Here is a 14,611-nt window from a genome sequence, read left to right as displayed (position 1 = left end):
CTCACTGGTCACAGAGCAGGCTGGTCTCAGGGCTGCTGGTGTCCACGTCCCCCCAGTAAGGCAGGATGAAGGGCAGGTGGGCTACGCGTCTCTCCAGCAGACCCCATAAGTGCTGGCTCACAAACTGGTTGCCCTTGTCAGAGAGGTGGAGCCCGTCAGACAGGTAGATGGTGTAGTCCTGGAGAGAGTCCACAGGCTGGATTTAGACAAAGCACAGGTCCTGTATATGGAGATTTCTTTCTTTCCACATGAAATAGAGGAACAGCCATTTATGGTCTTCAGTATACTGAGCATCACACACTCTTACATCTGTATGGAGACTTGTTTCCCCTGTATCTTCTTACATTTATTGAAACGGTCTTTTTTTTCTTCCTCAGAGCACCAAGGAAGCTTCCTCTTTATTTTGTCCCAAAATGACTTCATGTCCATTAGAAATGGCTTCTCTTGAGTCTTTTTTGTGTGTGTGTGTTTTTGATTCTTTATCTCAGTGGGTACCTTTTTTTTTTAATCTGTTTATTTGTCATTTGCTCTTGTAATTGTGAATAATTGTAAAATAAAAAAAATAACTATTCATTTATTAGTATCTTCCAGTTTGATTGGCGATGTAGAAATTCCTTCTAAAACACAGTTTTATAAACAACAGTTTCCATGTCTGACCCTCCCATTTCCCTCGGCCCAATCATTTTATCAGCTGATTGGTTCATTTATTCACCGATGTTTCCTTGAAGAATCAAAAACAAAACCAGAAGTTTCATTCAAAGAAGTTACTGGAGCTCATTCATCTTTTCTGCACACAGGAAGCTGACTTGCTGACTAAAATCAAGCATTCAATCAGAGTGAATTCATTAGAGGCGCACAAAGTGAACGTTCTGTCCCGCCTGTTCTTCGGCTCTTCTGTCCCTTCTAGCAGCCCACCTGTCCATCCTTCTGAATGAGCGTCCACAGGTCCAGGACGTCTGCACCACACTGACCTGCCGCCTGGACGCACGCCTGAGCGTACTGTCCCGCTACGGCGTTGTGGCGATTCAGAGGACTCCCTGGGAGACACGTACACAAGCTCTAATTATCTCTGCAGGTTGATGTGTGAGCCAACAAGGACGGAACATGCTCAACCTTTCAGAACGCACTCCTTCTCCCAGGCTGGCTCGTGGAGAGGAGGAGGGGTGATGAAGATGATTTTATCTGCCGATACTCCGGCAGAAGCCAGAAGCCTGGTGATCTCCTTCAGGTTCTCGGAGTACTCCTGCAGAGGAACATGCTGCTGAGGGTTCTTATCTACGCAACAGGAACATCAAAAGGAATGATCAGCTACAACGTCGCACCATGACACTTTTAACACAAGTAACACGCACACACTATTTTTTGGGAGAGCACATTTATACCAGCTGACCACTAGTTAGCTTAGCACATCTGAATGGTAGTGGATGGTAAGTGTTAGCGTACCTCTGTCATGCCTCATCAAATAGATCCGCTTCAGGGTTTTGTCTGTGCAGCAGCCATCATCCTCATCCTCACTAACAAAACCAATGGTTCTGTTTAGTAGGTGGATGTTTAGAGGCGCTGCACTAAATCACTGCACTGGTAAGAGGAGGTGGAGCTGCTGCCATTTTGGACAGACGTTTAGTCATAAATCCCAAACCCCAAATAAGTTTCAATTCATTTGAAAGCCTGATTCTTGGTTTGTCTCGTCCAGCCTCTTATTTATTGTTGTGTACCGCCCTCCTGGTCCTCACTCTGAATTCTCAAGCGTTTATATCCAGTTTAGTCCTCAAATCAGATTAAGTCATTATTGTAGGTGACTTCAGTATTCATGAGGATGTTGATAACGACAGTCTGGTGCTGCATTTCTCTCTCTTCTAGACTCAATTGGTTTCCATCAGTCTGTTCATGAACCGACTCACCGTCACAAACCACACCCTCCACCTCGTCCTGACGTATGGAATTGAAGCTGAATATCTTGTTGTATTTCCACAGACGGCGCTTTTTATCAGACCATCAATTAATCACTTCTGAATGAACACTGATCGACTACACTCCACTCAGGAAAACGGTGGTTTCCAGATGTTTGTCTGATCAGGCTGTAGCTAGATTTAAGGAAGCGATTCCTTTGGCGCTAAGTTCAGTGTCATGTCCCATTGTTACAGATGACACTGTTGTCAACCTTCGTCCCTCCCAAAGTGACCATTTCATCGACAGTGCAGCAGGCACCTTAAGAACAACTTTGGACTCAATTGCCCCACTAAAAAAGAAATCTATGAATCCAAGGAAACAAGCACCTTGGGACGATTCAGAAACCAGAGAGCTGAAACAAAAACCCCAGAAGTTAGAGAGAATATGGCGCTCCTCCAAACTGGAGGAGTGTCATATAATCTGGCAAGACAGCCTTAAAAGTTATAAGAAAGCCCTTCGTATAGCGAGAGCAGCCGACTACTCAGCACTAATAGAGGAACACAAAAACAACCCCGGGTTCCTCTTCAGTCCTGGAGCCAGACTGACAGAGAGCCACAGCCCTACTGAACCAAGCATTCCTGTTTCCCTGGGCAGCAAAGATTTCATGGACTTCTTTAATGACAAAATTGTCCTTATTAGAGAGAAAATCCACCTCCTCCTGCCATCAGCTGACAACATGGCACCTATAGCCTCAGAGGCCTTGGAGGCACACTTAGACAGTTTTTCTACTGTGAGCCTTCATGAGCTCAGTTCAATCATTTCCTCCTCTCAACCATCCACCTGTCCTCTAGACCCCATCCCAACTAAGCCTAACTAAGCTAACCCCTCGTTAGCTCCTCTCTCTTAGACATGATCAATGTGTCACTGTTAACTGGTTACGCCCCACAATCCTTTAAAGTTGCAGAAATTAGACCCCTTCTCAAAAAAGCAACCCTGGATCCAGAAGTTTAGGCCAACTACAGACCAACATCAAATCTTCCTTTTCTCTCCAAAATTCTGGAGAAAGCAGTTGCTAAACAGCTGTGACTTCTCCAAAGCAACAGCCTATTAGAGGATTTCCAGTCAGGGTTCAGGGTTCATCATAGCACAGAAACAGCACTAGTCAGAGTTACCAATGACCTCCTACTAGCATCAGATGAGGGACTGGTCTCTGTGCTGGTCCTATTAGATCTTAGTGCAGCTTTTGATACCACTGATCACCACATCCTTCTACAGAGACTGGAACATGTCATTGGCATGAAAGGAACTGCACTAAACTGGTTCAGGTCATATTTACTAGGTTGATCTCAGTTTGTACTTGCTAATGATAAACCCTCGGAAACCACTGCAGTCACTTATGGTGTTCCACAAGGCTCTGTGCTTGGACCAGTCCGCTTCACCCTTTATCTGCTTCCTCTCGGTCACATTATTAGGAATCACTCAATTGCTTCCCAGATCTCGGGTGCTGCTGGAGGAGGCTGCAGACCTGAAGAGGCTCAAGCTGCCACACGTAGCTCCACCTGCTCATATCCCCATCTGTCCATCAGTCTCTTCCCTTCTCTCTCTCTTTATCTCTGTCCCACTCTTTCCTTCTGCATACCTGTCTTCCTCCATTGTCTGTCTTTGTCTCTGCCCAGCTCTCCTGCTATCTTTCCCCCCAACCGGTCAAAGCAGAAGGCCGTCCCCATTGAACCTGGATCTGCTAGACGTTCCTGCCTGTTAAAAGAAAGGTTTTTGTCGCCGCTGTTGCAGGACGTGCTGCTGATGGAGAATTGTTGGGTGTAAATTGATTGAAGGAGTGTGGTACTGGACCTGCTCTACCTGTAAAGTGTCATGAGATAACTTTTGTTGTGATTTGGTGCTATATAAATAAAACTGACTTGACTTGGTTTTGTCATGAAGGTAGTAGCAGTCGTATCCAAGTATCTGATTACACAATTACAATATCTCTCCAGCCCGAAATTCTTTACAAACCTATTTATATTAATAAAAGCCAAAAGTATTTCAAAGTAATTGATGACGTTTGTTGGAGCTATGCTAACACTTCCCATCCACCACCATTCACTGTGCTAAGCTAAGGGTGGGCCTTAGCTCCCCATATCAAGTATGCAGAGGACAACTTTGCCCCTTTCACACTGCACCAAAAACGTGGGTCAACACGGGTTTTTCTGCACTCTGAAAGGGTTGTGTTGACATTTCGACCCACATCGACCAACTCGCCAAGCGACTCGGGTATTTAGCGGCTCGGTTCGCCTGCAGTGTGAAAAAGACAACCTGCGTCGTCTCAGGTTTCACGCGACCTTCCTGTTGCATCCTGATTTTCTCACTTTGCTGCCTGTTAGGCTTCGCCTGTGGCTTCTTCAGCTCCTTTCCAGACTCACCAAAATCTCCATCCTTCTTCGCTGCATTCGCGCTCGGACATTTTCCAATCTACGCCGAGTTTGTATGCTTCGAAAAAGAGACAACATTGCAATGCACGCAACAACAACGCTAACATTCAATTCGACGACGTCCATGTTGTCGTTTGTTTACCTCTGGGTGTTCTGCCGCATGTTTATGTGAAACACAGGCACGGAGCCCTTACAGTGGGAGTTCAGACCAGGGACTTCTGGAAGCTTGAATGCGCAAAAACATAACTCAAAGTGACAAATCTGCTGTGCAACATTAAAAGGACAGGTAAGTGTGGCATGGTCTCAAGCAGAGAAGGTCCAGGTATGTCTGAAGTTTGTTAAAACATTCCATAGTTAACTTTGTCCCTGGAGCTCTTCAGAATCTTTCAGGAAATCAGGAATATAATGTTTGTGCGTGTGTGTGTGTGTGTGTGTGTGTGTGTGTGTGTCCGCACTGGGGCCTCTCTGACTTCAACATCAAAGTTCTGACCTCCATCTCTGGCTTTGATCTCCAAATTCTGAGTTCTGAGCTCAGTTGGTGTCAGAGTTCTGTCTGAGATCTCTGCCATGTCTGTGGTTTCACGTTGACCTGTCATCTGTGTGATCTAAAGGGTGAATTACAAACATATAAAGAAACTCGGCACCACCAGAGATCGTATGAACACACGGAGTCATCAGACACCGAAGCAGCATTTAAAACAGGATTTCTGCAAACCAAGACAGAACCTGTGTGACAGCGACATGGAGACGGGAACCTTTGCTCAAACTGTGGTCAGAAAAAGACCAAGAGAGGATTCTGAGGATTCAGAAGACGTGGGAACATTTTACCCCCCTGCAAAAAGAGCGAGGACCTCGCTCTTCCTGCCCTGGTGTGACTTCCAGTCGTCTGAGCCTGACGTTCACTGGTGTCATGAGGAGACTGAATGTCGGACTTTGGCCAGGAGAAGGAAGAGGGATGAGTCAGAAGACTCAGACGAGGACGCTCACACACCTCCACTCAAAAGAGCGAGGCACTCTTCATCCCCTCTCCCTTATTGTGTGTCAGTGCCTCCAAGTGTCTGCCAGGCTCCAAGTGAGGGTCCTGGCCTTGTGAAGACAGGGACGGAGCAGGGCTGCGGTGTTGTCCGTCCTTCAGTGATCAAGCTGGCGCCTCAAACTTCCTCCTGCGACAACATCGAGCGCACAGCCACTCAAACCGATGGTGACCAGGAGGACAGTAACTCAAGTGGTGACCAGGATGGAGCCCCAAGCGTTGAGGAGACCGAGCAGTCGTTTGTGTTCGGTCAGAATATCAAAGACCGAGCCAAGCTGTATGATCACAGCTCAGAGGAGTCCACTGATGACAGCTTGCCATGCAGCAACTATTTCATGGAGTACCTCTCTGCCACCAATGAAATTAATGGAAGCAATTCCTGTTGGACAACGTCTGGGCACTGGCAGAGTCTCACCAACTGGAAGTCCTCCAGTGAAGGTGAGACAGGGGTTTCAGCTGCCCCAGCTGAGGACCTTCATCCAAGAGGTGACCCAGATGGAAGCCGAAAAGAGACAGAGACCAATGTGTCTTTTGTATTCGGCCAGAGCATTGAAGACAGAGTCAAGATGGACGTAAAATCAACAGAGGAATCAACGGATTACAGTGTGCCTCCAGAGAGCACAAACTATTTCATGGAGTACCTCTCTGCACACAACCAGCTGACAACAAGCAGCTCAGATGGTTGGGCGAAATCTGGGGGCTGGCAGAGTCTCACAGACTGCAAGTCCTCCAGTGAAGCTGAGACAGAGGTTCCAGCTGCCACAGTTGAGGACCTTCATCCAAGAGGTGACCCAAATGGAAGCCAAAAAGAGACGGAGACCAATGTGTCTTTTGTATTCGGCCAGAGCATTGACGACAGAGTCAAGATGGACGTAAAATCAACAGACGAATCAACGGATGACAGTGTGCCTCCAGAGAGCACAAACTATTTCATGGAGTACCTCTCTGCACACAACCAGCTGACAACAAACAGCTCAGATGGTTGGGCGAAATCTGGGGGCTGGCAGAGTCTCACAGACTGCAAGTCCTCCAGTGAAGCTGAGACAGAGGTTCCAGCTGCCCCTGCTTCCACAACCTCTCTGCTGGAGTCTGCAGCAGCATTCATGGAGTCAACGGCCCAGAAGTCCTGCACTCTAGAAGAGGTTGATATTCAAACTGGAGAGGAATTAGAAGACAACATTTTGCAGATGCAGTGCAAACTGTTTGTCTTCGATAAGTCAGGTCAGTCATGGGTGGACAAAGGCCCAGGGTCCCTGAGGCTAAATGACCTGGTGGGGACAGGTGGAACAAAACAGTCCCGTCTGGTGATCAGGGCCAACGGCAGCCTGCGGGTGCTGCTGAACACCACCCTTTGGCCCCAGATGAAGGTGGACAAGGACGGCACTAAGAGAGTAAGAATTACTGCCGTGGACGCAGAGGACCAGGAGGTCAAGGTCTTCCTAGTATCTGGTGTTCCTTATGATGTGGAGCAGCTGGCTACAGGTTTACAGCGCCGAATTTACACCCTCGCTGCCACTGCCAAGGAGGACGCGGATTATGACCCTGAGGCTGAGTGGTGAAAGGACACCGGGAAGAACTTCTCCACTCAGGCCCAGGCTGGATTCAGGAGGACATGAGGACAGCCTGCTAAGAAGCTCCTGATGGCATCTCCACTGACATCCCTGACCAACATGGACCTCCAGACATTAGAAGATGGGCTCCAGGAAAAAAATCCCTCTGTTCTGTGTGCTGGGCTGGGCTACATCTCCTGTTGTTCGAATAAAGACTGGAACAATAAAACTTCTGCTTATTGTGTTGCATTTGTTTTAGCAGTGTGAATTTCCTATTGTCCTATGTTATAGTGAATAAAGACACACACACACACACACACACACACACAGGTTTACCTTTATTACCTTTCTGTTGGTCCAGTAAAGAGTAGAATTAACCCTCTCCTATCCCAATAAGGTGATTTTATTGCTTTTATGTGTGGTTGCTACTCTGTCCAGAAGGCCGACTGAAGGTAAGATGAAGCAGGCGGCTCATGATGGCGCTCTTGTTTGTCTGATTATTAAGACGACCGCCATCATTAAACTACCTTCATGTGACGAATCTGCTGCATTGCTGCATGCTATGCAAAATCATTAAGTGGAAGCTTCAAGAATATATACTTTATATCGAGCTATAAATATCTAGATATCTATACACAAACACATCTATATCTTTCTATAGACGGACAGATGGATGTCGATCTCAGCTAAGTAAAGAAAAACAAGAGTCCATCTCTAGTTAAAAAACTGAAGGTCAGTCAGTTTGGAAAATTACAAAAGCTTGAACGTGTCCCCAAGAGCAGTCACAAAAACCATCAAGCGCTACAACGAACCGGGCTCATGAGGACCGCCCCAGGAAAGGAGGACCAAGAGTCTCCTCTGCTGCTGAGGACCAGTTCACCCGAGTCACCAGCCTCAGGAATCTCAAGTTAACAGCACCTCAGATTACAGCTCAGATAAAAGCCACCCAGGGTTCTGGTAGCAGACACGTCTAGACACCCACTGAGACTCAGAGGAGACTGAGCCGATCAGGCCTCTGTGGTCCAACAGCTGCTAAGAAACCACTGCTAAGGAAAAGCAACAAGCAGGAGAGATTCGTTTGGGCCAAGAAACACAAGGAATGGACATCAGACCAGTGGAGATCTGGGCTTTGGTCTGAGGAGTCCAAAGAGATCTTTGACTCCACCTGCCGTGTCTTTGTGCAATCGATATTTTTTGTTAGAATGACACCACCTTTCAGACAAAATAATGGTCAATCTGCTGCGCTTTAATATTTGTTAAACCTCTCTTGATTATAAGCTGCTTTTGAGCAGGTGAGAGCAGCGTCAGTTACCATCGCCATGGAACCGCTGAAGCTCGCTGGCCAACCTTCTTCTTAGTCCAGACTTCAGGTGAGTGATTTCTGCTGCAACATGTCCATCATACAAAGACATTGTCCTCGCCCTCCTCACTGGTCACAGAGCAGGCTGGTCTCAGGGCTGCTGGTGTCCACGTCCCCCCAGTAAGGCAGGATGAAGGGCAGGTGGGCTACGCGTCTCTCCAGCAGACCCCACAAGTGCTGGCTCACAAACTGGTTGCCCTTGTCAGAGAGGTGGAGCCCGTCAGACAGGTAGATGGTGTAGTCCTGGAGAGAGTCCACAGGCTGGATTTAGACAAAGCACAGGTCCTGAATATGGAGATTTCTTTCTTTCCACATGAAATAGAGGAACAGCCATTTATGGTCTTCAGTATACTGAGCATCACACACTCTTACATCTGTATGGAGACTTGTTTCCCCTGTATCTTCTTACATTTATTGAAACGGTCTTTTTTTTCTTCTTCAGAGCACCAAGGAAGCTTCCTCTCTTTATTTTGTCCCAAAATGACTTCATGTCCATTAGAAATGGCTTCTCTTGAGTCTTTTTTGTGTGTGTGTGTGTTTTTGATTCTTTATCTCAGTGGGTACCTTTTTTTTTTAATCTGTTTATTTGTCATTTGCTCTTGTAATTGTGAATAATTGTAAAATAAAAAAAATAACTATTCATTTATTAGTATCTTCCAGTTTGATTGGCGATGTAGAAATTCCTTCTAAAACACAGTTTTATAAACAACAGTTTCCATGTCTGACCCTCCCATTTCCCTCGGCCCAATCATTTTATCAGCTGATTGGTTCATTTATTCACCGATGTTTCCTTGAAGAATCAAAAACAAAACCAGAAGTTTCATTCAAAGAAGTTACTGGAGCTCATTCATCTTTTCTGCACACAGGAAGCTGACTTGCTGACTAAAATCAAGCATTCAATCAGAGTGAATTCATTAGAGGCGCACAAAGTGAACGTTCTGTCCCGCCTGTTCTTCGGCTCTTCTGTCCCTTCTAGCAGCCCACCTGTCCATCCTTCTGCATGAGCGTCCACAGGTCCAGGACGTCTGCACCACACTGACCTGCCGCCTGGACGCACGCCTGAGCGTACTGTCCCGCTACGGCGTTGTGGCGATTCAGAGGACTCCCTGGGAGACACGTACACAAGCTCTAATTATCTCTGCAGGTTGATGTGTGAGCCAACAAGGACGGAACATGCTCAACCTTTCAGAACGCACTCCTTCTCCCAGGCTGGCTCGTGGAGAGGAGGAGGGGTGATGAAGATGATTTTATCTGCCGATACTCCGGCAGAAGCCAGAAGCCTGGTGATCTCCTTCAGGTTCTCGGAGTACTCCTGCAGAGGAACATGCTGCTGAGGGTTCTTATCTACGCAACAGGAACATCAAAAGGAATGATCAGCTACAACGTCGCACCATGACACTTTTAACACAAATAACACGCACACACTATTTTTTGGGAGAGCACATTTATACCAGCTGACCACTAGTTAGCTTAGCACATCTGAATGGTAGTGGATGGTAAGTGTTAGCGTACCTCTGTCATGCCTCATCAAATAGATCCGCTTCAGGGTTTTGTCTGTGCAGCAGCAATCATCCTCATCCTCACTAACAAAACCAATGGTTCTGTTTAGTAGGTGGACGTTTAGAGGCGCTGCACTAAATCACTGCACTGGTAAGAGGAGGTGGAGCTGCTGCCATTTTGGACAGACGTTTAGTCATAAATCCCAAACCCCAAATAAGTTTCAATTCATTTGAAAGCCTGATTCTTGGTTTGTCTCGTCCAGCCTCTTATTTATTGTTGTGTACCGCCCTCCTGGTCCTCACTCTGAATTCTCAAGCGTTTATATCCAGTTTAGTCCTCAAATCAGATTAAGTCATTATTGTAGGTGACTTCAGTATTCATGAGGATGTTGATAACGACAGTCTGGTGCTGCATTTCTCTCTCTTCTAGACTCAATTGGTTTCCATCAGTCTGTTCATGAACCGACTCACCGTCACAACCACACCCTCCACCTCGTCCTGACGTATGGAATTGAAGCTGAACATCTTGTTGTATTTCCACAGACGGCGCTTTTTATCAGACCATCAATTAATCACTTCTGAATGAACACTGATCGACTACACTCCACTCAGGAAAACGGTGGTTTCCAGATGTTTGTCTGATCAGGCTGTAGCTAGATTTAAGGAAGCGATTCCTTTGGCGCTAAGTTCAGTGTCATGTCCCATTGTTACAGATGACACTGTTGTCAACCTTCGTCCCTCCCAAAGTGACCATTTCATCGACAGTGCAGCAGGCACCTTAAGAACAACTTTGGACTCAATTGCCCCACTAAAAAAGAAATCTATGAATCCAAGGAAACAAGCACCTTGGGACGATTCAGAAACCAGAGAGCTGAAACAAAAACCCCAGAAGTTAGAGAGAATATGGCGCTCCTCCAAACTGGAGGAGTGTCATATAATCTGGCAAGACAGCCTTAAAAGTTATAAGAAAGCCCTTCGTATAGCGAGAGCAGCCGACTACTCAGCACTAATAGAGGAACACAAAAACAACCCCAGGTTCCTCTTCAGTCCTGGAGCCAGACTGACAGAGAGCCACAGCTCTACTGAACCTAGCATTCCTGTTTCCCTGGGCAGCAAAGATTTCATGGACTTCTTTAATGACAAAATTGTCCTTATTAGAGAGAAAATCCACCTCCTCCTGCCATCAGCTGACAACATGGCACCTATAGCCTCAGAGGCCTTGGAGGCACACTTAGACAGTTTTTCTACTGTGAGCCTTCATGAGCTCAGTTCAATCATTTCCTCCTCTCAACCATCCACCTGTCCTCTAGACCCCATCCCAACTAAGCCTAACTAAGCTAACCCCTCGTTAGCTCCTCTCTCTTAGACATGATCAATGTGTCACTGTTAACTGGTTACGCCCCACAGTCCTTTAAAGTTGCAGAAATTAGACCCCTTCTCAAAAAAGCAACCCTGGATCCAGAAGTTTAGGCCAACTACAGAACAACATCAAATCTTCCTTTTCTCTCCAAAATTCTGGAGAAAGCAGTTGCTAAACAGCTGTGACTTCTCCAAAGCAACAGCCTATTAGAGGATTTCCAGTCAGGGTTCAGGATTCATCATAGCACAGATACAGCACTAGTCAGAGTTACCAATGACCTCCTACTAGCATCAGATGAGGGACTGGTCTCTGTGCTGGTCCTATTAGATCTTAGTGCAGCTTTTGATACCATTGATCACCACATCCTTCTACAGAGACTGGAACATGTCATTGGCATGAAAGGAACTGCACTAAACTGGTTCAGGTCATATTTACTAGGTTGATCTCAGTTTGTACTTGCTAATGATAAACCCTCGGAAACCACTGCAGTCACTTATGGTGTTCCACAAGGCTCTGTGCTTGGACCAGTCCTCTTCACCCTTTATCTGCTTCCTCTCGGTCACATTATTAGGAATCACTCAATTGCTTCCCAGATCTCGGGTGCTGCTGGAGGAGGCTGCAGACCTGAAGAGGCTCAAGCTGCCACACGTAGCTCCACCTGCTCATATCCCCATCTGTCCATCAGTCTCTTCCCTTCTCTCTCTCTTTATCTCTGTCCCACTCTTTCCTTCTGCATATCTGTCTTCCTCCATTGTCTGTCTTTGTCTCTGCCCAGCTCTCCTGCTATCTTTCCCCCCAACCGGTCAAAGCAGAAGGCCGTCCCCATTGAACCTGGATCTGCTAGACGTTCCTGCCTGTTAAAAGAAAGGTTTTTGTCGCCGCTGTTGCAGGACGTGCTGCTGATGGAGAATTGTTGGGTGTAAATTGATTGAAGGAGTGTGGTACTGGACCTGCTCTACCTGTAAAGTGTCATGAGATAACTTTTGTTGTGATTTGGTGCTATATAAATAAAACTGACTTGACTTGGTTTTGTCATGAAGGTAGTAGCAGTCGTATCCAAGTATCTGATTACACAATTACAATATCTCTCCAGCCCGAAATTCTTTACAAACCTATTTATATTAATAAAAGCCAAAAGTATTTCAAAGTAATTGATGACGTTTGTTGGAGCTATGCTAACACTTCCCATCCACCACCATTCACTGTGCTAAGCTAAGGGTGGGCCTTAGCTCCCCATATCAAGTATGCAGAGGACAACTTTGCCCCTTTCACACTGCACCAAAAACGTGGGTCAACACGGGTTTTTCTGCACTCTGAAAGGGTTGTGTTGACATTTCGACCCACATCGACCAACTCGCCAAGCGACTCAGGTATTTAGCGGCTCGGTTCGCCTGCAGTGTGAAAAAGACAACCTGCGTCGTCTCAGGTTTCACGCGACCTTCCTGTTGCATCCTGATTTTCTCACTTTGCTGCCTGTTAGGCTTCGCCTGTGGCTTCTTCAGCTCCTTTCCAGACTCACCAAAAACTCCATCCTTCTTCGCTGCATTCGCGCTCGGACATTTTCCAATCTGCGCCGAGTTTGTATGCTTCGAAAAAGAGACAACATTGCAATGCACGCAACAACAACGCTAACATTCAACTCGACGACGTCCATGTTGTCGTTTGTTTACCTCTGGGTGTTCTGCCGCATGTTTATGTGAAACACAGGCACGGAGCCCTTACAGTGCGAGTTCAGACCAGGGACTTCTGGAAGCTTGAATGCGCCCAAATGGCGAAATGCCGAGCAAACGCGGGTCCAAACACCTGCGTTGACAAGCGTTTTTCAGTGTGAAAGGGGTACAGGTCTATCGATATCCTTGTCTGTCTCTGAGAAGAACGGCAGATATTTCTCCAAAAACGGTTGCAGTGCTCCTTTAAATTCGGAAGAATTTTTGTTTTCAGGAAATAAAGTGGCTAACAGAGGAAATCCAGTGTGAACTTTTACCTTCCAGGGCGCAGTCGTTGGCTCCAAAGAAGACGGTAACAGCTGCTATACTGTCGTCCAATGAGTTTTGACTGTTTATGAGACGAGGAAGAATAATTCTGCCCCATCTGGAGTTGTAGCCAGAAAATCCTCTGTTCACTACGTCACACTTTCTGGAGAGAAACGGTTCAGTCGCTTTATACAACTAGAAGTCAAGAGACAAAACACACATGTATAATTTGGAAGTATTGAAGTACTTATACTACACAGTTACAGGAAACAAGTACCTTGCTAGTTTGCTGGCGATTTCTGAACCCCATCCATTAGCTTGAAATGAAAACTGAAAGAAATACAGCGCTGTTTTAATTCGAGCTAGCTAGCTGTGGAGGCTAACTGAATAAAAATGCACGACAAACGCAAACTAGATGCGCTAATAAGACACTGTTCTTTTACTGTGACGTTACTTGTCATGAAAGCGCTAACCTGCGTGATGGAGTCGCCAAATAAAATTACTCTCGGCCAAGTGACTGTTTTGAAGATGGACATGATGAACCAGACGCTGGAAACCGGGTGAAAACAGCATGACCGGAACTTCCGGTTGGGAAAGTAGAAGATGAAAATATCTTCACAATAAAAGCGTTAACAGTAGGACAACTGTTTTTCAGATTGATAGATAGACAGTTAGACAGATAGATACCGGTAGATAGATAGATGGATGACAGATAGATAGATAGATAGATAGATAGATAGATAGATAGATAGATAGATAGATAGATAGATAGATAGATAGACAGGTAACTTCATTTATTCCCCTTCGGAAAATTTAAAACGTCACAAACAGCAACAAGTAGGGACAAACATCAGAGGGACACAGGAGTCCATAAATGAATACATATGGAAATATATACAAAACATGATACATAAACACATAATAGTGAATACAAAAAATAATAATGTGAACTTAAAAGGTGGGTGTAAAAAGGTTGAAAAATATTCAAATATATTTAAATAGAACAGGTGGATGGTGGTGGATGACTGGAACAGACAGAGGAGTTGTACAGTTGTATTGTGGTGGGTATGAAGGACTTCTCGATGCACTATGTTGAACAGCAGGGGAGTCTGTGTCCGTGTCTGAATGAGACTGTCCAGAGATTTGTGGAGGGGGTGGGTGGTGGTGTTTATGATCCTAAAGAATTTGGTTCTGATTCTGTCCTCAGCCACCTACCCAAGAGTGCCCAGCCTCACACCCACAACAGACTGGGCCTTCTTAATCAACTTGTTGAGCTTGTTTGCATCCTTTTTCTTCAAGCCCGACCCCCCAACACACAAAAGAAAATAGAAAAAAAAACAAACAACAGTGCTAGCAACCACAGTCTGGTAGAAAGTGGTCAGCATCTGGTTGCACACATTAAAAAAGACCTTAGCCTCCTCAAAATGTACACTTAGCTCGGGCCCCCTCTCTTGTGTACAGCCTCTGTGTTTGATGACCACTCCAGCTTGTTGTCCAATCGACCGATAGTGTTTTTT

The 14,611-nt window shown here is 45.9% G+C and overlaps 2 protein-coding genes across 4 annotated transcripts; both read right to left on the bottom strand.

Moving 5' to 3' along the window:
- Position 1: 1 nt before the first annotated feature.
- Positions 2-8,314, bottom strand: LOC147246543 (isoamyl acetate-hydrolyzing esterase 1 homolog). The gene is made up of 4 exons (XM_086183662.1): positions 8,215-8,314; positions 1,114-1,275; positions 916-1,037; positions 2-178 (listed from the first exon to the last, which is right to left on the bottom strand). Exons 1-4 carry the CDS (start codon positions 8,312-8,314, stop codon positions 2-4), a joined length of 561 nt encoding a protein of 186 aa, XP_086039788.1.
- On the bottom strand, positions 1,050-13,677 carry LOC147246542 (isoamyl acetate-hydrolyzing esterase 1 homolog). 3 transcript variants are annotated; one of them, XM_086183660.1, is made up of 6 exons: positions 13,568-13,677; positions 13,372-13,424; positions 13,106-13,289; positions 9,445-9,606; positions 9,247-9,368; positions 1,050-8,505 (listed from the first exon to the last, which is right to left on the bottom strand). In XM_086183660.1, the coding sequence occupies exons 2-6, from the start codon at positions 13,402-13,404 to the stop codon at positions 8,329-8,331; spliced, it is 678 nt and encodes a 225-aa protein (XP_086039786.1). In that variant the 5' UTR covers positions 13,405-13,424; positions 13,568-13,677; the 3' UTR covers positions 1,050-8,328. The 3 variants fall into 3 exon arrangements, with proteins under 3 accessions (XP_086039786.1, XP_086039784.1, XP_086039785.1); XM_086183658.1 differs by having other exon boundaries at positions 13,106-13,257; positions 13,568-13,671; XM_086183659.1 differs by lacking the exon at positions 13,372-13,424 and having other exon boundaries at positions 13,568-13,670.
- Positions 13,678-14,611: the final 934 nt, after the last annotated feature.

Source organism: Aulostomus chinensis, chromosome 17 (genome assembly GCF_037954235.1).
Source record: "Aulostomus chinensis isolate RoL2024-O1b breed Wild chromosome 17, RoL_Achi_v1.0, whole genome shotgun sequence".
Classification (NCBI taxonomy): Eukaryota; Metazoa; Chordata; class Actinopteri; order Syngnathiformes; family Aulostomidae; genus Aulostomus; species Aulostomus chinensis.
This window is presented reverse-complemented; position numbering and strand designations above follow the sequence as displayed.